This window comes from Cetorhinus maximus, chromosome 6, assembly GCF_964194155.1.
Source record: "Cetorhinus maximus chromosome 6, sCetMax3.hap1.1, whole genome shotgun sequence".
Classification (NCBI taxonomy): Eukaryota; Metazoa; Chordata; class Chondrichthyes; order Lamniformes; family Cetorhinidae; genus Cetorhinus; species Cetorhinus maximus.
Window position 1 is genome coordinate 122,281,777 of NC_135884.1, and position 24,103 is coordinate 122,305,879.

A 24,103-nucleotide genomic window follows, 5' to 3' on the forward strand; every position below is an offset into this window, starting at 1 on the left:
TACAAGGTGACTTTGCTTCGCAAGGATGCTATAACTGAGCTATGTAACCTGCTGCAGCTAGAACTTTAGCCTTGGAACCAGGGCATGGACAGCACTGCACCTGTGCCCGTCAAGGTCACCATGTCCCTTAACTATTATGACACACGCTCCTTTCAGGCTTTAGCAAGTGACGTCAGCAATAATTCCCAGTTTGCAGTATCAGAGAGGTCACTAATGCTCTCTACACCAAAGAGGAACACCTACATCTCACTAACCATGGAGAGAACAAAGCAGAATGAGAGCACTAGTCTATCTGCATGGCATGCTTCCCCAGGCTGCAAGGTACCATAGATTGCACCCAAATACCCTTGTCTGCTCTCCATCTAGAGCCTGCTCCAGACCCAATCCCCGACAACAATAATATGAAGGGCGCTGACACTAACAGTGGCCCAAGCTTGGGACTCCTTGAGATCAGTGGACTCTTCATGCTGCACCAGCATACCAAAATGAGGCCCAATGTCTGGAAAACTTTGGGCCTCACTAATCAAAGGCAATTAGGTGTGGGCAATAAATACTTGCCAGCAATACTCATTTCCATGAAAAATTTTTAAAACAGGTGTTGGGGGGCAGCAGGGGGAAACTCTAAAATTATTTAAAATCCAGTTGGATGCTTCAATAGGAGGGAACATTGTGGATGGATGGACTAAGATAGACCAAAAAGCCTTCCTCATCTGCAATTATCTGGTGATCTCAGTTTGAAAGGCCATAAAGATGGATAATCTGTCGGGTTAAAAAGCAAACTGAAAAACTTGAATAGGGGGCCCTCTGAAGTTTTGTTCAAAAATGTTATTCAGGCAGAGTAGGTGATGTTTTGATCTGGATTTAGCATGCGCGGTATCTTGATATGAACTGCTGGATGTACAGGTGCTGCCTGCTGGAGTAGTTCTTATTAGAACACAGCATTTGTTGTTAATTCCAAGGTTGTTTGAAAAAGCTCTGAGATTTCAATCTCCAGTTTCTTTCACAGGTTTTTGTCAAAGCAAAGAAATTCTCAAATGCTTGTAGACTGAAGGATGCACTTTCTACCTTTCAAGCCATGTTGATGCACAGTCTACGTGCTGGGAAGTTCTGCAAACTGCACATGCTTAGAATGCATAGCTTTGGTTGAAGGGTCCAAACTACTATTGTAAGGTAAAAATATTTTTTGTTTGAAACTGTATTTTGGACATAGAAATTGAACATTAGAAAAGATGTCAAATTTTGAATTATTTGATATGTCAAAAATATATGGCAAAATATTGCTATAATTGATCCAATTTTAAGTATTGTTTCAACATAAATGTTGATAAGATTTGTATATATAAAAGATTTTTAAATATATAGAAAAGGTTTAAAAATTAGGATATTTTACGTTTTCTTAGGAACTTAGCCACTCAAAATTATTTTATTTTTAATAAATCAACAGCTCTCTCAAATACTGCAAAAGTTGCAGTCATTCTCTAATTTAAGTTTAGAGATCAACAAAACAAGATATATCTAGTTATGAAATAAAACATTGCCCTTGTTTCTCATGCAAACTTTTCTCATTGTCTTTGCTGCTGCTGCTTTGAGGACTGACTAAAAATCTAACCTCACAATTCTTTTTGAGACTCCAAAATTTTAAATTAAACTTATATACTTTTTCACCAGGTGACTTAATCTGTTCTAATTCCAGGAATTAACCTGGATTTAAAACAAACTCTCACAATAAAGAATACTTGTAGCTAGACTATTAATCCAAAGTCACATTGGTTCAGCTTTGTTTGAGGATAATGTACCAAAACATCACTTGCTTGCACTATAACGCAACTGCTCTGCAACATTAAATGAGAAAACAAAAAATCATGCATAAAACTCTTAAAATATATAGCTCCCTTTCGCCAGTGCTAGGACAAAACTAATACATAAGACGAAAACTACACCTAGCTCAATTCAGTATGTATCGCAACACCCAAGTACTTTGTAAACCCACCTAATCTCAATTTAAGCGTTCAGACAGTAAGGATGCTTCCCTCACCACTTAGTAAGTATTTATATGTTTAACTTTTGTGAGAAACTTTTATCTATGCCTGTACTCACCATGCACAGGTAGACAAAACTGTTGCAGTTCGAACAAGCAAAAACCAGGAAATGAATGCAGCTCAGTCTAGCTGGAACCTAAATTGCAGGTGTCAGTAGCTGACTGGCAAAGACTGCATAACGGGCCTTTAAAATGCCCCAACTTGTCTTGTGGGAGTGTTGGGCAATAGCAACAACCATGACCCTTTATGTATTAGCATTTTTAAACAGTTAGCACAACCTGCACCTCCTTGTAGATCTTTGAAGAAAATTAGTATTTGCTTCCAATGCACATGAGCTCAACTGACAATTTTATATTTACGCATGGCTTGGTCCTGGACCACAAATTTTCATTCAAGGTGGCTATTTCGTTGTCATGTTTGATCATCAGTTCTATCTAGCTGCAGAAACTAATTTCTGTTCGCAGCTCCAGGAGGGAATAGATTTAAGGGTGCCGATTGGATTGCTTTGCACTGGAAGGTGTTGAGCTTCTTGAGTGTTGTTGCAGCCACACCCATCCAGGCAAGTGAGAGTATTCCATCACACTCTGGATTTGTACCTTGTAGATGGTGGGCTGGCTTCGGGGAGTTGGGAGATGAGCCATTTGGTGCAGAATACTAAGCCTCTGACTTATTCTATTCCAGTGACCTCCCCCACCCCAACCCAGTATGTTAATATTAGTGAACTAATAAAGAATTTACATGAACAGGCCATTTGGTCCAAATAGCCTACGCCAGTGTTTATCCTCCAAATGAGCCTCCTGCCGCCCTATCTCATCGAACTTTTCAGCATAACTTTCTGTTCTATCTTCTTTGTACTTATCTAGCTTCCCCCTACTTGATGGTGATGCCTTTGAATGCCACGGGAGGTAGTTTGATTCCCTCTTGTTGAGATGGTCATCATCCAGCACTTATGTGGCGCACATGTTTATTGCCACTCATCAGGCCAAGCCTGGATGTTGTTCAGATCTTGAAGCATGCAGGCATGGACTGCTTCATTATCTTAGGAATTGTGAACGGAGCTGAACACTATTCAATCATGCATGGACTGCCCCACCTCTAACCCTATGACAGAGGGAAGGTAATTGATGAAGCAGCTGCAAATAGACCATTGCCTTGAGGATATCCTAGGGCTGAGATGATTGGTATTCAACAACCACAACCATCTTATTTTGTTCCAGGCACAGCAATTTCCCCATATCTCTTATTAGGGTTTCTTGGTGCCACAATTGCTAAAATACTGCCTCTACATTAAGGGCAGTCACTCTCATCCCATCCCTGGGCTTCAGCTCATGTCTACGGTTGGACCAAGACTGTAATCAGATCTGAAGCCAAGTAGCCCAGGCAGAAAACAAATGGGTTTATAAAATCTTGCATCTAGTGTGTGTCCATCTAGACCAATTATTACAACTCATTATAAATGCAAAACAATCTTAAACCAATAGAAATATAGTCAGGCAGTTCATTTCAGAGCCTTACATTTGCAAACAATTTACTGACTTCTAATTGATCTATGGGATTTACAAGCACCTAAAAATACCAGGATCCCCACAGTTACTAGTTTAGCAATGGTCTTAAAGGGCATGCCAGGTAACCTAAACATCAAAATTGCACACAATTCTTGAGTTACATTACGAGAAACATGAAAATTCTTAAAGCCTTTTCAATTCCTTATTTATGGACAGACAGAAAGTAATCTAATAATAAACTATGTATTCATCGTTATTTGAAAGAAAGGTCAAGACATTCAGCTGACATGGTCAGAAACATACCTGCAGGTAAAATAGCAGCAGAAATTAACTTTTGCTTGAGAAACCAGCACTTTGCTATATTATATTAATGTACAGATAAAAATATTCAAATAGAATTGAAAAACTTGCTTCAGTTTGGAATTAGTCAATTTGAGCTGTGCGGACATATTTTCATCAAATTCAAGCCCAGATACAAATCAGTGAATTTTGAGTACCATTGTGTACACGATGCAAGTAAAACCCAGGCTCACTGGTAGGGAGCTATCTTTGAAGCAGCTGATTTCTTAAATACCAAAAATTATTATTTTTTTTAAATTCAAGCCATCATGTTTAGTATGAGTAAACTAAATAGTTTGTGAGGTCAACTTCATGTTTAGCATTACATTTACCTCAAGTTAGGGCATACTAATATAATTAAATAAAACTACTACATTCTAACTGTAATATTAGTCAGTAACCTGGTGCAATAAAAAACGATTTTGATGCTATAGCCTATCAGTGTCATAGCAGGACTTATTTTAACAATTAATAAACAATACAAGTTGTGTCACAGCTCTTGGGGAAAAAAATTAAGGGACACTTTGGTATGGTGGAACTTGGACAGTGCTAGTGAGGCTGAGAGAGTAGAGGGGACGGGGACGAAAAACATGATGCCGTCTGATTTGCAAATCATGCATCAAAAATAGGGGACATAACAGCATCCCGGCAGCAAACAACACAGGACATGGGACAAATGCCTAAAATCCAGGACGGCGGGATCTAGCTAAACCGTTGATTAATCCATCTTCTGATTAGCCACAAACATCCTGACAGGCTATGTTTATTTTGGCACAGGTAATATTTTAGGTAAATGGAAATATTGATATTTCTTCCAAATCAGGTTCTTCCACCATTTTCTTCAGAGAAAAGTATAATCAAAGAACAGAACAGTGTGCTGTGGTAGGGAACCAAGAACAGATCAAAGTTCAGAGCCATAGTTTCCAAATACAGTATACGTGCAGAATATATTGCTTACTTAAAAGGTTAAATGTGGATCAGTATCTATGATGAACCAATGAATATGAATCTATGTATTATTTCTCTAGAATGTAATTGTTTTTTTCTCTATTACATGGCTTTTTTCTTTCCCCAGTGTGTCTGATTTAAAGATGAGCTGCTCTCACATAGAAGGAGACAAAAGCATTTCAAGTGCTGATCTGGAATGTAAAATCTGTTACCAAAAGTACAACAGCCATAGCCGAAAGCCTAAGATTCTGGACTGTTTACACAGAGTATGTGCAAAATGTCTGAACAAAATCCTAGATATCAACGATGGCTTCCACTACATTAGTTGTCCCTTCTGTCGCCATGAGACAGAGGTCCATCCGGATGAAATTGCAAGTCTCCCTGATGATACAGACATTATGTGCAAACTTACAGCAAGAGACAAGACAACATGGAATTCAGGTTGCAAAGAGGTAGTGTTAACACCAAAGAATTTAACTTCCTCCAGTTCAACCCTTGGTTCTTCTAACTGCTTAGTTATTACTATAAGGGAGGTACAAAGGAATTCCCCGAGGACTCCAAGCAGACATACCACCTCTGACTATTATGCAGATCACAGTCTTGACACTATGTCTGTTACATCCCAAAGCAGAATCGATCAAGATGTGTTCTCTAAAATTTGTAACCGTGTGCCAAGAATACTCGTGTGGCTTTTGGGTTTCTTCTATTTCAGTTCATTGCCACTTGGAATTTATCTTCTGGTAATCCAAAAAGTGACTCTGGGAGTTGTGTGTGTCAGCCTTGTTCCTTCCAGTCTGACTGTTTGTTTGGTCTATGGTTTTTGTCAGTGCCTCTGTCAGGGTATATGTGATTGCTCATCCAGGAGCTAACAGGCATTACCTGATACTACAACAAAATTATAGATTTAGCCAGGACACCCTAACTAATTTGTCTGTGACTATAGGTATTCAGTTGACCAAGCATCCAGACTTCTGGGGAGATCGATCCAAATTTCAGTTATCTTTTGTGTGGAAAAATGCTTTCTGATTTCACTCCTAAATATCCCAGCTCTAATTTTAAAGAAAGAGATGCACTTATATAGCACCTTTCCTGGCCTTAAGATGTCCCCAAGAGATTTACAGCCAATTAAGTACTTTTTAAATACAGGCACTGTTGTAATGTAGAAAATACGACAGCCAATTTGCACATAGGAAGGCTCCATAAAATTATGCTCCCTGGTCTGGAATCCTCCATTGGAGGGTATTTCTCTTTATCTATCCTATCATTATCATTTTATCTTTTTCCCATTATTACCTTTATATCATTTTAAACACTTTGATTAGGTCGCCCCTCAATTTTCAAAACTCAAGGGAATATAACCCCAGTTCATGCAACCTATCCTCACAAATTAACCCTTTCAGCCCTACTATCAGTCTGTTGAATCTACACTGTGCCCCATCTAAAGCCAATATATCCTTCCTGAGGTGTGATGCACAAAACTGAATGCAATACTCGAGATGGGTTCTGTACAAGCATTACTTTCTTGCTTTTGTATTCCAAACCCCTTTGAGAAAAAGGTCAATATTCAGTTCACCTTTTTGATTATATTTTGTACCTGTTCACTAGCTTTCAGTGGTTTGTACACAATGGATACCTAAATCCCTATGTTCCTCTACAGCTCTCACTATTTTAAAAAAATTCGATTTGTCTTTCTCAGATCCAAGTTGGATGACCTCACACCCCCAATTGAATTCCATCTGCCATAGTTTGTCCCCTCACTTAGTCAGTCTATGACTTGTTGTAAGTTCCTGTGCCTCCTAACTTAAGAGTCATCTGCAAGCTTTGATATATAATGCTCTAATCCTTCATCCAAATCATTAATACACATGGTGAAATGCTGGGGCTGCAGTAGAGATCCATGGGGAACACCAACATGACATTCAACCGAAGAATTTTTCCTTTATCCCTACTCTCAGTTTCTACCTCCCAACTACCCAGCAGTGGAAACCAATAGGTCTGGGAGATTTGTTCATCTTAAATCCCATTATTTACCCCACTACCATTTTACATCTGTATTAAATCCATTAAGTTCCTTACCTTAATGCATTTTTAGGTTCCCACATACCCATGGCACTTTGTCCTTCTCCTCCATTGGGAAAATGAGCACAAAATACTCATTTAACAAGACTGCTTTCTTCTCAACATGGATGTGGCCTCTGAAGAAAAGGTCAATTTTTTAAAAATTATAACAGCCACAGCTGCTTGGCTGTGGTTGCAGAGGTGCAACCCCTTCATGGAACAGCCAGCCACGGCAACTGTGGCCCAGTGGCAATGATGGATGCGATGGGAGGTTCCTTGCCGGATTAATCGTGGCCCCCGTCCTTTCCCACCATGAGTCCTCCTTATATTGGCCATTTTTCGGGCCAATGTACAAATCCCACATGCTGACTCGGAATCATAGTCAGCACAGGAAAGAGGCCTTATTAAGCCCCTTAATTGCCCTCAATTGCCTACCCACCACTTGCGGCCTCTATAAAAATGGCTTGGGTCAAGATTGTGGCGTCAACGACAGCCGATGGTGCAAGATTGCAGGCCCGGCCACCTCTGATCCTGACCCCATGGCCTACTGAAAATCGAGCTGATAGTCTCACTTCCATCTGTGGTCCACATTCTCCTTAAGGGCGTGCTTCATTTTAATACTCAGATTTTAAAAAACTTGCAACTTTAGGTTAGGGTGTCAAAGGATATAGAACAAAAGGGGGTTAATGGAGTTGAGGTTGCAATCTAATATAATTGAGGGGAAGCTACAGCAAGCTCGAGTAACTGACTGGCCTATTCTGTTCCTGAGCCCTAATTTATTTAAATGAATTGTTTGCTTCAAATTAGGTTTTACATTTTATTTCTCCAATATTTCCACATGGTGTGCACTTACCATTGATCGAAAAAGTAGAAAAAATACTTTTTGAATTAATTTTCTAAATTAATTTCCTATGTTTTAGATTGGTAAAAGATTACCATGTTTAACAAGAATATTACATTCCATTTATACAAATTTCACAGAGATGCTACTGAATGAATGCCTGGAACATCTTTTCACTCCATGAACGAGGAAGATGGGTTGAGTTATGAGTAAGGTATTATGAAGGTGTTCCTCACAAGTGGGAAAAAAATAATATTGCAGTTGCCTATTTTGTACTTGATTTATACCATTAGCACTGGTATACACATTTACAAACTGCAAAATTAAGTAATCTGTGTGTGTGATTCAAATGGCAACACATTTTTGTTAATCAATTGATCAAATGTTAAGATTTGCAACCCAACAATACCAGACGTAATTATTTATCCCATGTAAGTAACTGATCTTCTATACTTTCTTTTACAATGTTTTGTGTCCCCAACATTTAATTCATCACATTTCTCTAGTTTAGGGAAATATTGATAGGGAGTCAACAAGTGATCTTTGATGCCTACTAAATAAATATACATTTTCAAGAAGTAAAAATAAACCTAGATATAAACAGTACAACAAAGCCATATCTCCTCCAGTTTATAACACAGCTTATTAGTCAGTCGATAGATTTTCATGCAACATCATAATCTTACACAGCACTTAATTTTTAAAAAGATTTTGTTAATAATCTTGTAAATGAATAGTTTTAGGATTATTAACATTTTCTGTAGGTTTAAACTTTTTCATGCAATACCTGCTTTTAATAGTGAATTTTCTCTAATAAAGAAAAATCAAACTGAAGAGGGCTTACTTGTGATGATTATATACATCATTTTCTAAAAAACAGCAAATGGCAATTTTTGAAATTCATTCACGGGATGTGGGTGTCACTGGTTAGGCCAGCATTTATTGTCCATCCCTAATTGCCCTTGAGAAGGCGGTGGTGAGCTGTCTTCTTGAACCACTGCAGTCCCTGTCATGTAAGTGCACCCACAGTGCTGTTAGGGAATAAGTTCCAGGATTTTGACCCAGCAACAGTGAAGGAACGGTGATATATTTCCAAGTCAGGATGGTGAGTGGCTTGGAGGGGAACTTCCAAGTGGTGGAGTTCCCATGTATCTGCTGCCCTTGTTCTTCTAGATGGTAGTGGTCGTGGGTTTGGAAGGTGCTGCCTAAGAAGCCTTGGTGAGTTTCTGCAGTGCATCGTGTAGATGATACACACTGTTACCACTGTTCATTGGTAGTGTAGGGAGTGAATGTTTGTGGAAGGGGTGCCAACCAAGCGGGCTGCTTTGTCCTGGATGGTGTCAAGCTTCTTGAGTGTTGTTGAAGCTGCACTCATCTAGCCACACAGACAGTATTCCATCACACTCCTGACTTGTGCCTTGTAGATGGTGAACAGGCTTTGGGAAGTCAAGAGGTGAGTTACTCGCTGCTGGATTCCTAGCCTCTGACCTGCTCTTGTAGCCACAGTATTTACATGGCTAGTCCAGTTCAGCTCCTGGTCAATGATAATTCCCAGGATGTTGATAGTGGGGGATTCAGTGAAGGTAATGCCATTGAATGTCAAGGGGCGATGGTTGGGTTCTCTAACCATTGTTTGGCACTTGTGTGGCACGAATGTTATTTGCCACTTGTCAGCCAAGCCTAGATATTGTCCAGGTCTTGCTGCATTTAGACATGGATTGCTTCAGTATCTAAGGAGTCGTGAATGGTGCTGAACATTGTGCAATCTTCAGCGAACTTCCCCACTTCTGACCTTATGTTGGAAGGTCATTGCTGAAGCAGCTGAAGATGGTTGGGCCTAGGGCACTGTCCTGTAGAACTCCTGCAGTGATGCCCTGGAACTGAGATAATTGACTGCCAACAACCACAACCATGATTATTTGGTCATTGAATACTCAAGCCCCAAATGGCATTTTTATACCACATATTGTCATGTGTTTGGGATACATATATCATTTACTTGACCAACATATTGAAAATCAAGTTACAAGCAATGTTCCCTTTGTAAGTTCTGCAGCAACCCAAAATTCCCAATGCAGCCTGCGGACAAGTCAGCCCCTATAAGTTCTTCTTCTTCTTTAATTCTCTGCCCGAAGGCAGGTCCGGCCCACAGCGCCGCAATCTCGACCATGGATTGGGCAAGGGTGCAGGACCAAATTCACACCTGCCAGGACAGGGATCAAATCCCGTGCTGCTGGCATCAAACTGATCCACACTGACCACCAAGCCAACTGGCCCTGCAAGGAGTCTGAGTTGCTGTGGCAACATACACTTTTACATGCCTGTTGTAGGCTGGAGCTATGGATAGTGATGGTAGAGGCTCCAATTTCTTTCCATCACATGGCTGGCCAGGAATCTCTCCCGCTCCTACTGCCTGCCATTGGCGTATGTTGAAAGGATTTACAAGTTGATACTCAACCTGTTCGGCCATATTATGAGCACACCTTCCTTGGTCATTAAGTCCTGGAGTAGGACTTGGACCTGGAGCTTCTGGTTCAGAGGTAGGGAAGCTACCTACTGTGCTACAAGACCACCTGTTCCCTTTAAGTTACCGCACGCCAAAAAAGAAATTAGAGGGAACACTGGTTGCAAATGTTAACTATTAAAAAGAGTGGTGTTGACAATCAATGCATCTGTCATGTTTCTAAGAAATACGTACATACTAAAATTTGCTCTTTTTATGGATTCAACACTTGTTTTGGAATTGCTCATCCGATTATGGCATAAAACAACTTAGAGATGAGAAAACAGAATAGATCTCTATTGATATACATTAGCACATTAATTAATATTTTAAAATATATACATATGAATATTTATGGACAGGAAAAGACCATTTTATACATCAAATCTTTGTTACACAACTGCAATGCCTTATGCATCACAATATGTACACTGCCCACCCTACCTGAAAACCATGTGATCCCCTAGGGAGCTGAAAAACCAAATAAAAAACCCGGCTCAATCTGGGACAAACAAATCTGGGAAATCCTCCCTGAACTCCTTCGGTGATCCAAACTAGTCCAAGATACCCCACTGACTCTGATTAATATCAAGCAGTAACTACCTTTTGTACAAGGCGATCTCTGGCCAGCCCGAAATAGTCCAAAAAGAATAAAAAAAGACTTGCATTTATATTACACTTCTCATGATCACAAGACACCCCAAAGTGCTTTATAACCAATGACGTACTTTTGAAGTGTAGTCACTATTGTAATATAGGAAATGTGACAGGCAATTTGTACATGTCTCCCACAAACAACAATGTGACCATGACCAGATAATCTTTTTGTGTAATGTTCACTGAGGGATATATACTGGTCAGGTCACGAGGGATAACTTCTCTGCTCTTCTTCGAAATAGTGCCTTGGGATCTTTTATGTCCTCCTGAGAGGGCAGATAGTGTTAATTGTTTATCAATTGTCTTTAATTAAATGCAGGTGAGGGGCATTAATTGGGGTTGAGTAAGGAAGTATATGCTCATCATGTTTCACTCTGTAAATAAAATGTAAGATTGAGTAAAGATTGGCTCCAGTATCATCCTTCACCAGCCGGCTTTGCAGAATAGTACAAACAGAACCTTGGTTTAACATCTCATCTGAATGCACCACCTCCAACAGGGTTCGAAATTCAAGGGGCCTGTGGGCAAAAACTTCAAAATATTGAAAGAACGGTCACCCCTGTACACATACTGTAACATTTCCAATCTGGAACTCCAAAATCAGGAAACACCAATTGTATGGAATTTTTACAGACTGCCCCAAAGTTCTCAGACTCGTCACTTGTGGCGCTGCAACAGTCCTGGACCCACTGGGTCAATGCCAGGAAGACAAGTGGCTACTTCATTGTGTTTCTGCTCCTTGCACTTTGTATCCAATCAAATATAACCAAATTGGCCCCTCTCGAAGAATCTTTGCACCCTTGCAACCAGGTGACTGTACTGTGGTGCTGTTTCTGCATCTTAATGTATTGCCCTCCTCAGGTCTGGGCTGTGTTATTTTCATCTCATTGTGAGCTGCTCTCTCACCCTGGTTTGTTACCAGGGTTTTGTAGGTTACAGAACATGAGATCAATATGGAATAAAAAGGACAGTAGCAACGTAGATACAAAATTGGCTGAGGGATAGGAAACAGAGAGTAATGGTTAATGGGTATTTTTCGGGCTGGAAGAAAGTTTGTAGTGGAGTACCCCAGGGGTTGTTATTGGGACCCTTGCTTTTCCTGATATATATAAATGATCTAGACCTTGGTGTGCAGGGGACAATTTCAAAGTTTGTAGATGACACAAAACTTGGGAGAATTGTAAACTGTGAGGAGGACAGTGTAGAACTTCAAAAGGACTTTAACACATTGGTGGAAGATGAAGTTCAATGTGGAGAAGTGCGAGGTGATAAACTTTGGTACAAAGAACATGGAGAGACAGTATAAAATAAAGGATACTTTTCTAAAGGGTCTGCGGAAGCAGAGAGACCTGGTTATATATGTACCATAAGTCATTAAAGGTGGCAGACAGATAGAGAGAGCTGTTACTAAAGCATACAGTATTGTAAGCTTCATTAATAGGGGCATAGAGTGCAAGAGCAGGGAGGTGAAGATGAACTTATATAAGACCACAGCTGGAGTATTGTGTATAGTTCTGGGCACATTGGAGAGAGTGCAGAAGAAGTTTACGAGAATGGTTCCAGGGATGAGACACTTCAGTTATGAGGAAAGATTGGAGAAGCTGGGACGGTTTTCCTTGGAAAGGAGAAGGGTAAGAGGAGACTTAATAGAAGTTTTCAAAACATGATGGGTCTGGACAGAGTAGATAGGGAGATAAAAACAAAAAGCTACTGCGGATGCTGGAAATCCAAAACAAAACAAAAACAGAATTACCTGGAAAAACTCAGCAAGTCTGGCAGCATCGGCGGAGAAGAAATCAGTCAACGTTTCGAGCCTCCATGGCCCTTCGGCAGAACTGCAGCATAGTTTCAACAAGGGAGAAATATAAATTGGTTTAAGGTGGGTGGGGGGCGGGGGGGAAGAGACACATTGAGGGTGTGGTGTGAGCAGATAATAATCAAAAGATGTCACAGACAAAAGGGTCAAAGAGGTGTTGAAGGTGGTGGTCTTTGTCTGAGAAAGGTGCTAATTAAGAATGGAATACAGGATATTCAAAGTACAGCTCTAGTGGGGGTGGGGTGGAAAGACTAAAGGTTTTAGTTTTAGATTTAAAAATAATGGAAATAGGTGGGGAAAGAAGAATCTATATAAATTATTGAAAAAAAAGCGGGTGGGGGGGGGGAAAATAAACGGGGTGGGGATGGGGGAGGGGGAGTTTAAGATCTAAAGTTGTTGAATTCAATATTCAGCCCAGAGGGCTGTAAAGTGCCTAGTCGGAAGATGAGGTGCTGTTCCTCCAGTTTGCGTTGGGCTTCACTGGAACAATGCAGCAAGCCAAGGACAGACATGTTGGCAAGAGAACAGGGTGGAGTGTTAAAATGGCAAGCGACAGGGAGGTTTGGGTCTTTCTTGCGGACAGACCGGTGTTCCGCAAAACGGTCGCCCAGTTTGCATTTGGTCTCTCCAATGTAGAGGAGACCGCATTGGGAGCAACGAATGCAGTAGACTAAGTTAGGGGAAATGCAAGTGAAATGCATTTCTATTCCGCTCGTAAATGGATCGAGAACCAGAAGGCACAGTTTTGAAGTGTTTTGCAAAAGAGGCAAATGTGAGGTGAGAAAAAACTTTTTCACACAGCAAGTAGTTAGGGTTTGGAATGTACTGGAAGTGTGGTGGAGGCAGGTTCAACTGAGGCATTCAATGGGGGGATTGGATGATTATTTAAATAGAAATAATGTGCAAGGTTATTGGGAAAAGGCAGGAGATTGGCACTAAGTTAAAATGCTTAGACAGTTGGTGCAGACATGATGGGGCAAATGGCCTCCTTCTACATCGTAACAATTCTGTGATTCTGTGATATCAGCCATCAGTCAAAGTGCTGCTTCCTCCATGACAATGCATGTGGGGAGAGAGCACATTCTTTGCAATTTTAAACATGTATGTGTTTGTGTTCGGGGCTTTCTCTCACTCACTCCAGGATTGCCATGAAAGTACTGATCTGCAAATAACTGAGGAATTTGGGTATTCTGAACCACTAGCTGCGATTCTTTTAGCTGCCTGCTCTCCTACCTACTTTTATTTCTTTTAAAGTTAAAAAATTTGTTTCCCCCAACAGCAGATGCCGTGATCAAGCCCATTCCACCAGCCCATCTATGTCCTCTTGAAGTCTATCACTATCCTCCTCACAGTTCATTATAGGTCCAAGTTTTGTCTCGTCTTCAAATTTTGAAAGTTGTTTCTGATAGTGAAGGATAGAGTTGAAGCCTAAGCTTTAATTTGTAGACATTAGGGATCTGTTGGCTCAGTTAGCTAGGTGGTTAGCGTGGGTTCAATTCCCAATCTGGCTCTGGTCGACTTGGGATCTGCCTCTGCATCCTGCCCAAGAGTGGAAGGCAATGGCAAACCACCGCTGAAAAAAAAAAACAGCCAAGGAAATGACTCAAGATGAAGCATCAGCAGACAATGAGTCAAGGTCCTGCCTTTGAGTAGCACATACATGAATGAATGAACATTGCAAATATGCACCACCAAGTCTAACAGCCACAGTTTAAACCTGCTATTTTAGCACAAGTGAATGCTCCAGTTAAGGTCCACCATCTGAATATAATTAAAGACTGACTTAATATACAATTAACACACTGCCACTCTCTGATTCCTATCACTCAGCCAATTTTGTATACAGTCTATCACTGTCTATTTTATTCCATGGGTTTCACCTTTGTTGGCAGACCTATTAAGTGGTACTTTATCAAAAGCCTTTTGGAAATCCATTTATACCACATCAACCTCATTACCCTCATCAATCCTCTCTCTCTCTGTTACCTCATTAAAAAACTTAGTAAAATTAGTTAAATATGATATGCCTTTTACAAATCTGTGCTTGCTTCCCTTAACTAATCGGTACTTCTCCAAATGACTATCAATGTTGTCTGGGCCTATAGTTGTTGGATTTATATTTACGTTCTCTTTGAACAAGGGTATAACATTTGCAATTCTTTAGTCCACTGGCACCACTCCCATCAAAGGAGGATTGGAAGATTACAGTCAGTAGCTCTACAATTTCCACCCTTACTTAGCTCAGCAACCTCGGATCCATCCTTACCAATGCTGGTGATTTATCAGCTTTAAGTACAGACAGTCTTCTACTGTCTCTTCTTTATCATGTTTAGCCCATCCAGTAAATCAACTTTCTCTTCTTTTACTATGACTTTGGCAGCATATTTTTCCTTGTTAAAGACAGATGCAAAGTACTCAGTTAGTACCTCAGCCATGATCTCTGCCTCAAAAGGTAGGTCTTCTTTTTGGTCGAAATTGGACCTACCCCACTTCTTACTACCCTCTCACTATTTATATGCCTATATAAGACTTTTGGATTATTTTTTTGTTGGCTGCCAGTCTCTTCTCGTACCTTCTTTTTGCCATTCTTATTTCCTTTTTCATTTCCCCTCTCAACTTTCTATATTCAGCGTTGTTCTCACTTATATCATCAATCTAGCATGTGTCACTGACATCCTTTTTCTGTTTCAATTTACTCTCAATCGCTTCAATCATTCAGGGGCTCAGGCTTTGGTTGCCCTAACTTTCCTCCTTGTGGGAATGTACCTTAACTGTACCTGAATCAATTCCTCTTTGAAGGAAAACCCATTGTTCAACTAAAGTTTTGCCTGCCAATCTTTGATTCAAATTTACCCAGGACAGGTTTCTTCTCAAACCACTCCCACTGAAATAAGCCCTTCTCTAATTAAGTATTTTTATTCTAGGTTGCATCTTGCCCTTTTCCGATGCTAATTTATACCTTATAATACTATGATCACAATCAAGGTTGACACTTCAGTGTTGTACTGAGGCAGTGCAGCATTGAAGGAGTGCTGCACTGCTGGAGGTGCTAGCTTTCAGATGAGGTGTTTATCTGAGGCCCAAACTGCCTTCTCAGGTGGACTAAAAGATTCCATGGCACTATTCCATAGAAGAGCAGGGGAGTTATCCTCAATGTGCTGGCCAATATTTATCCTTCCATCAACATCACAAGAACAGATTATCTGGTCATCACATTGCTGCTTGTAGGAGTTTGCTGTGTGCAACTTGAGTGCCACATTTCCTATGCTACAATAGTGACTACACTTCAAAAGTACTTCATTGGCTGCAAAGCGCTCTGAGACCTCCAGTGGTCATGAAATCACTAAATAAATGCATGTATTTTTCTTTCTAAACTGAGGTCCTGTCTGCTCTTCAAAGAAGAGCAGGGATGTTATCCCTGCTGTCTTGGCCAATATTTATCCCTCAATTATAACATCACCAAAACAGGTTATCTGGTCATTATTACATTGCTGCTTGTAGGGGTTTGCTGTGTGCAAATTGGGTGCTGAGTTTCCTACATTACAATAGTGGTTACACTTCAAAAAGTACTTCATTAGCTTCTGGCAGCCTAAATTTTATAGGCATTATAAAAATGCAAGTCTTTTTTATATTTGACAGCATAGCTCAGTGCTTTGCTTGTTCTTAAGCTTGGGAGGGTTCCAACTTTAACTATGTTACATTCATGAAACATCCGTAAATGTTAGGCAATAAATCAGTCATTTTCTTTTTTTTGTGTGTGATGCTCCTCAAACAGTGAGACACACTCTGGAAACTACCAAAAGAGGTACTCTTGGGGGGCCCTCAATCATTCAAACTAAAACAATGCTAACATTTCAGAAAACTTGATTAGTACATAGCAAAAGAAGTAACATCAGAGCAAGTCAATTTGAAAAAAGCTAATATGCAGAATTCTCTACATAAAAAACTGTTAGAACTGTAGAACCAGCATCAACCAGACAGAAATTTGAATATGTCCAAGATCCATTTGGATATCTGCATTTGACCAAAGGTCTCAGTTTGTAAATCTATGCAATAAGTTAAAATTAGGTACTTGAACAGCTGTGGAAAGTTTAACAGGAAAATTTATAAATGTAGAGAGGTTATCAGGAAACAAGAATGCAGCAGCATTCACATAACCAATTTACACCAGATGAGCTCAGGGAAACATGAAGGGCTCAAGTGCAATAGATTGATATGAAATGGAAAGAAATGCGGTCCAACTCACTGGCAGTACCATGCATTCTGCATTTAATTTTTATTCAGTCAAGACAATACATTCCAATGCTCTTGTGAAAGTCAGAAAGAATGACAACTCAAAATAACCTTTACTTCCCATCTTGCACTCAAGAATCAAACTAACTCAACTACAGGTTATAATAACTTTTGCTAATGAAACTGATAGCTTGTAAAGAAAAGAATGGGTTTTTCTTATGGAATCCTCAACTCTCAGTTGAGGACCAAGGCCGAGGGTAACACAAGACACTGGAATACCAACATGTGGCATAACAGTCATGGATCTATGTTCACAATGTCTACAATGCTGAGTTTCATAATCTTAGTTAGATCACCGTGGAGAAAAACAAAGGAACAAATGTGATAAAATTACTGTTTAGAATACCTTGAGATGAACTATTCTGTTAAGGTGAATGGGCCTTGACCATATTGGAACTGTAGTACAATTCAAGGAAGGAGTACTTCTTATATAAGTACTTGCCCACCCTGCCACTGTATTCTTCAAAGATAAATTTAAGATCATTTCTAAAAATTGTTAACTTTGCTGGTTTCTTTTGCCACATCATTTCAAGTCTTCATTTCTCTTTGTGGTGCTCTAGTGGCTCATGTTAATGTTGTAATTTGTGGAGGTGGTTCAGTAGAACAACAATATACAGGTCCTCCTCAATGTGATGAAGAAATGAGCTGGAATTATTTTGGCAGTGTAGGAAAGATAGAAATAAGGTTTCAGAATGGAAGAAAGCAGTTTCAAGGGGCCAGAGTCTTGGTTGGTGGGATAGGTTTCAACAAGGACTAGGATATAATTTTGCTGTTGAGGATGGGGTTATAGATGGTTAGAGCCTTGCTTGTGAAAGAGGGGACATTTCATACTCAGTACAGATGGGGAGATGAACTGGAGATTTGATTATGAAAAATTTGCTGGGATGTGATTGGAGTAAACTCACCAGTGTACAATGGGAGCCAGGTTAAAAAGATTTCCCCAGAATGGCAAGACATCAGCCAAACATCTGGACAGGTCCAAGCTAGCTTGAATGACTACTGAAGTGTAGTGGCACTTCATGTCGTAGAAGGCAATCTGAGCAGTGAAGTGGGGCCAGATTGAGGCACAGGCAACCTGTGAGCCAGCTTAGAAGGGCTAAGTGCCTGAGGTGATGATACTTTATGACAGGTTTACAAGAATGCATAGTACAGTATTCTCTGAACAAATTAAAAAATATTTATCTTGCCATATTATTTTTGTGTTGTCCTCGAAGGGCTATATTTTGTCAACTTTTAAGTTAACGGCACAAGGAGAGTGATAAATTGTCCCTCTACACTGCTACTTTCAAGGATGTTTTTATTTAAAAAAGGTCCAGATTTTGTGGTCACTGGCGAAGCAACAGTGCTCACCACTGACATCAAAAAATGCTGCCTGCAAAGACATAAACTCTGTGGCGTAGATTTCTTCTTTCCTGATGTTACTTTGAATCTGGTGCAAAGTCAAGGGGATCGCCAGACGCCAACAACAGTGAAGTCATCAACCAGGGTAAGCAACCGATCACATTAAAGCATTCTCACAGTCAGCAAACTACCATGTAAAATGCACTGAGTTTTTCACTTTTAGTTAAAAAAATTGGCAGAGAATGAAATAAATGATGGCTGCATGGATATATGGAATTAAAGTGAAGTGGAAATATTATAAACAAACTTTAAAATATTTTTTAAAACATGCGTTTTTTTAAATATCATAATGGGTAAATTTGACATTCCACAAATGTAAAATTCGCTTTTCAGGGACAGTGAGGTCGTACAGCAGTAATTATGAACTTGACACTTGATTTAAAACCCAGTTACAATGCGTAACTTATTCAAGAATTTTTACAGTGAGACTAATAGTGTAAAAGGGCAAATTTTCATCAGTTCAATGATTTCTACCTGATTGCAGTCTGGGGGTACTTCAATAACACACCCCATAGAGAGATGTAGAATCACTGGCAGCAACTTCTCAATCTCTGCATTTAACTGCACATGTACAGACTCCAGAGGTTGCTGTCCATTTCAGAGGAGTAATGACAGTAAAAACTGACAGTTTCAATGTCATTCCTACTGCAAAATCCAAGCCAAAGAGTAGATTAAAAAGTGCAAATATCTGATAGTATTAACATACTGTTTAAAGTTTATATTAACTCCTAAAATTCCAATCTAAATAATCTAATAATAACTTCATTGCAATTTCATCCAGAATGGTCACATTTTTCACCTGTTGTCAGAAGTAAAATTAACTGACAATTTATATGGAAATTATGCTTAGCATAAAGATTATTATAGATGGAAAAAGATATATCACATTAGTAACAATACAATGAAACTCAATGTCACATCCATTTGGGACACTATTTCCTCCCGTTAAGGAGCTCATCAGTGTAACTTTAAATTAACTTGTACTGTTGGATTGAAAACTGAAGGCAATCATACCTTTACTTGCTCCTCCAGCTTGCCCAAACGCACATTGCCTGCAACAATCCTGTTTAAAACTCCATGTTTCTCATTCGCTAGGCTTTTAGTCTGCAGCAGAAAGGGCAAAAGAAATTTTAAGGCTTGAGAACAAAAAGTTTTGAAAGAAAGGCAAAGAAGAGTGACGAGAGTGAAAAAGCCAAGGTTAAGGCAAGGAAAGTTATTTGAAAAACAGTCTACCATTTGTGCTAAAAACAAAAAGCTAAAAGCTACTGCGGATGCTGGAAATCCAAAACAAAACAAAAACAGAATTACCTGGAAAAACTCAGCAAGTCTGGCAGCATCGGCGGAGAAGAAATCAGTCAACATTTCGAGCCTTCATCGCCCTTCGGCAGAACTGCAGCATAGTTTCAACAAGGGAGAAATATAAATTGGTTTAAGGTGGGTGGGGGGGGGCGGGGAAGAGACACATTGAGGGTGTGGTGTGAGCAGATAATAATCAAAAGATGTCACAGACAAAAGGGTCAAAGAGGTGTTGAAGGTGGTGGCCATTCTCTCAGTTCCTTCGCCTCCGTCGCATCTGTTCTGATGACGCTACCTTCAAAAACAGCTCCTCTGACATGTCCTCCTTCTTCCTTAACCGAGGTTTTCCATCCACGGTCGTTGACAGGGCCCTCAACCGTGTCCGGCCCATATCCCGCGCATCCTCCCTCACGCCTTCTCCTCCTTCCCAGAAACATGATAGGGTCCCCCTTGTCCTCACTTATCACCCCACCAGCCTCCGCATTCAAAGGATCATCCTCCGCCATTTCCGCCAACTCCAGCATGATGCCACCACCAAACACATCTTCCCTTCACCCCCCTTGACGGCATTCCGTAGGGATCGTTCCCTCCGGGACACCCTGGTCCACTCCTCCATCACCCCCTACTCCTCAACCTCCACTTATGGCACCTCCCCATGCCCACGCAGAAGATGCAACACCTGCCCCTTCACTTCCTCTCTCCTCACCGTCCAAGGGCCCAAACACTCCTTTCAAGTGAAGCAGCATTTCACTTGCATTTCCCCTAACTTAGTCTACTGCATTCGTTGCTCCCAATGCGGTCTCCTCTACATTGGAGAGACCAAACGCAAACTGGGCGACCGTTTTGCGGAACACCTGCGGTCTGTCCGCAAGAAAGACCCAAACCTCCCTGTCGCTTGCCATTTTAACACTCCACCCTGTTCTCTTGCCAACATGTCTGTCCTTGGCTTGCTGCATTGTTCCAGTGAAGCCCAACGCAAACTGGAGGAACAGCACCTCATCTTCCGACTAGGCACTTTACAGCCCTCTGGGCTGAATATTGAATTCAACAACTTTAGATCTTAAACTCTCCCTCCCCCCATCCCCACCCCTTTTCTTTTCCCCCCCACCCACTTTTTTTTCAATAATTTATATAGATTCTTCTTTCCCCACCTATTTCCATTATTTTTAAATCTAAAACTAAAACCTTTAGTCTTTCCACCCCACCCCCACTAGAGCTGTACTTTGAATATCCTGTTTTCCATTCTTAATTAGCACTTTACTCAGACAAAGACCACCATCTTCAACGCCTCTTTGACCCTTTTGTCTGTGACATCTTTTGATTATTATCTGCTCACACCACACCCTCAATGTGTCTCTTCACCCCCCCCCCACCCCCCACCCATCTTAAACCAATTTATATTTCTCCCTTGTTGAAACTATGCTGCAGTTCTGCCGAAGGGCCATGGAGGCTCGAAACGTTGACTGATTTCTTCTCCGCCGATGCTGCCAGACTTGCTGAGTTTTTCCAGGTAATTCTGTTTTTGTTTTGTTTTACCATTTGTGCTAGCTGCTTGAGTCACAAAGACTAGGAGATTCACAGGTTTGCAAGCTATACAAACTATCTAATCTCAGGCAGGGCAGGGGTAAAAGTTAGGGAAGGATAAGAAAATCATCCGCATATCCCTTTCCATTCACTGTCCAATAACTCTTTCTCCAAGTTTGTGTGCGCACGTGCATGGGGAGAGGGGGGAGGGGCACAGTTGTTGCTCAATCAAGGGTCAGTCCCTCCTTTCTATAGCCTGTCAATATTCAATGTTAAGGCTCAAACATGAATTAAAAACTACGTTGAGGAGATACCTACTAAGAAATCAATTCAACCTCCTTGGAAGGGAAGGGGCGAAAAAGATAGCAAAAACTAAAATAGTTTTAATATTCGAACAAATCTAAATCATCCGTTTTTTTTTAAAAACTTAATTTTTCTTCAATAACTGGTTAGAATTTCTTCCAACTGCAAATCAATTATATTAAAAGTACCATAAGAAAACAGAGGTGTGATGTTCTATACGCTAACATTGAAGATAACTGAGCACGTCAGAGTACCAAAATTGATTTAAACAGGAAATTAGAGATGCATGTAACAAGAGTGCTACAGTAAACATGAGTGACTTTAATCTACATATAGACTGGTCAAACCAAATTAGCAATAATACTGTGGCGGATGAATTCCTGGAGTGTGTATGAGATGGTTTTTTCAACCAGTACATTAAGGAACCAACTAGGGAACAGACTATCCTAGATCTGGTATTATGTAATGAGAAAGGATTAATTAATAATCTTGTTGGGCGGGGTCCTTTAGGGAATAGTGACCATAACATGATGGAGTACTTCATTAGAATGGAAAGCGAAGTAATCTAACATGAAACTAGGGTTCTAAATCTAAACAAAGGAAACTACGAAGGTATGAGCGGTGGGTTGGCTACGATAGACTGGGGAAGTTCATTAAAAGACATGACGATGGATAGGCAATGGTTAATAAATAAGGAATGAATGCATTCATTGCAGCAGTTATATATTCCTTTCTGGAGTAAAAACACAACAGGAAAAGTAGCCCAACCATGGCGAACAAAAGAAATTAAGGAAAGTAATAGATCCAAAGAGAAGTCATATAAAGTTGCAAAAAAAGTAGCAAGCCTGAGGATTGGAGCAGTTCAGATGTCAGCAAAGGGGGACAAAGAGGTTGATCAAGAGGGGGAAAGTAGAGTATGAGTGTAAACTTGTAAGGGGTGTAAAAGCAGACTGTAAAAGCTTCTATAAGTATGTAAAAAGAAAAAGATGAGTGAATTCAAATGTAGGTCCCTTACCGTCCACAACAGGAGAATTTATAATGGAGAACAAGAAAATGGCAGAGCAGTTAAACAACTACTTTAGTTCTGTCTTCATGGAAGAAGACACAAATAACTTCCCAGAACTACTAGGGTCTAGTAAGGAGGAAGAATTGAAGGAAATTAGTACTCGTAAAAAAATAGAGGTGGAGAAATTAATGGAGCTGAAAGTCGATAAATCCCCAGGACCTGACAATATACATCTTAGGGTACTAAAGGAAGTGGCCATGGAAATAGTGGATGTATTGGTTGTCATCTTCCAAAATTCTATAGATTCTAGAATAGTCCCAGCAGATTGGAAGGTGGCAAATGTAACCCCACTATTTAAAAAAGGAAGGAGGGAGAAAACAAGGAATTACAAACCAGTTAGCCTAACATCAGCAGTAGGGAAAATGCTAGCGTCTATTATAAAGGATGAGATAACAAGACACTTAGAAAATATCAACAGGAATAAACAAAGTCAACATGGATTTATGACAGGGAAATCACGTTTGACGAACCTACTGGAGTTTTTTGAGGACGTAACTAGTAGAAAAGATATGGGAGAACCAGTGGATGTGGTGTATTTGGATTTTCAGAAAGCTTTTGGTAAAGTCCCACATAAGAGGTTAGTGTGCAAAATTAAAGCACATGGGATTGGGATAATATATCGGCATGGATTGAGAACTAGTTAGTAGACAGGAAACAGAGAGTAGGAATAAATGGGCCTTTTTTGGAGTGGCAGACGGTGACGATATATCAATGATTTGGATGAGAGAACCAAATGTAATATTTCCAAGTCTGCCAGTGACGCAAAACTAGGTAGGAATGTGAGTGATGAGGAAGATGTTAAGAGGCCTCAAGGTGATTTAGACAAGTTGAGTGACCGGGCAAATACATGGCAGTTGCTGTATAACGTGGTTAAGTGTGAAGTTATCCACTTCGGTGGGAAAAACAGAACGGCAAAGTGTTATTTAAATGGTGATAGATTGGGAAATGTTGATGTACAAAGGGACCTGGGTGTCCTTGTACGCCAGTCACTGAAAGCAAGCATGCAGGTGGAGGAAGCAGTGAGGAAAGCAAGTGGTATGTTGGCCTTCATTACAAGAGGATTTGAGTACAGCAGCAAGGAGGTCTTACTGCAGCTGTACAAGGCCTTGGTGAGACCACACATGGAGTATTGTGTGCAGTTTTGGTCTCCTTATCCAAGAAAAGATATACTTGCCAGAGAGGGAGTGCAGCAAAGGTTCACCAAACTTGTTCCTGGGATGGCAGGATGTCACATGAGGAGATATTGGGTCAACATGGCCTTTATTCACAGGAGTTTACAAGTATGAGAAGGGATCTCATTCAAACGTATAAAGTTCTGACAGGGATGGACAGACTGGATGCAGGGATGATGTTTCCCCTAGCTGGGGGTCCATTTTCCTCTCCCTTCAGTCTCAGGATACAGGGTAGGCCATTTAGGACTGAGATGAGGAGAAATTTCTTCATTCAGAGTGCGGTGGACCTGTGGAATTCTCTACCACAGAAGGTTGTGGAGGCCTAGTCACTGAACATATTTA

At 40.4% G+C, this 24,103-nt stretch overlaps 2 protein-coding genes across 3 annotated transcripts in view; one reads left to right on the top strand and one right to left on the bottom strand.

Moving 5' to 3' along the window:
• Nucleotides 1–24,103, bottom strand: part of cep89 (centrosomal protein 89) — a 146,457-nt gene that overhangs the window by 36,208 nt on the left and 86,146 nt on the right. For both annotated transcript variants that reach the window (XM_078544414.1, XM_078544413.1), the window contains exon 18: nt 19,415–19,504. In XM_078544414.1, coding sequence (XP_078400540.1) covers nt 19,415–19,504 — 90 coding nt within the window. The remainder of the gene's footprint in view (nt 1–19,414; nt 19,505–24,103) is intronic.
• Nucleotides 1,110–5,731, top strand: LOC144681382 (E3 ubiquitin-protein ligase RNF182). Its single transcript, XM_078542977.1, has 2 exons — nt 1,110–1,170; nt 4,959–5,731. Exon 2 carries the CDS (start codon nt 4,975–4,977, stop codon nt 5,698–5,700), a length of 726 nt encoding a protein of 241 aa, XP_078399103.1. The 5' UTR covers nt 1,110–1,170; nt 4,959–4,974; the 3' UTR covers nt 5,701–5,731.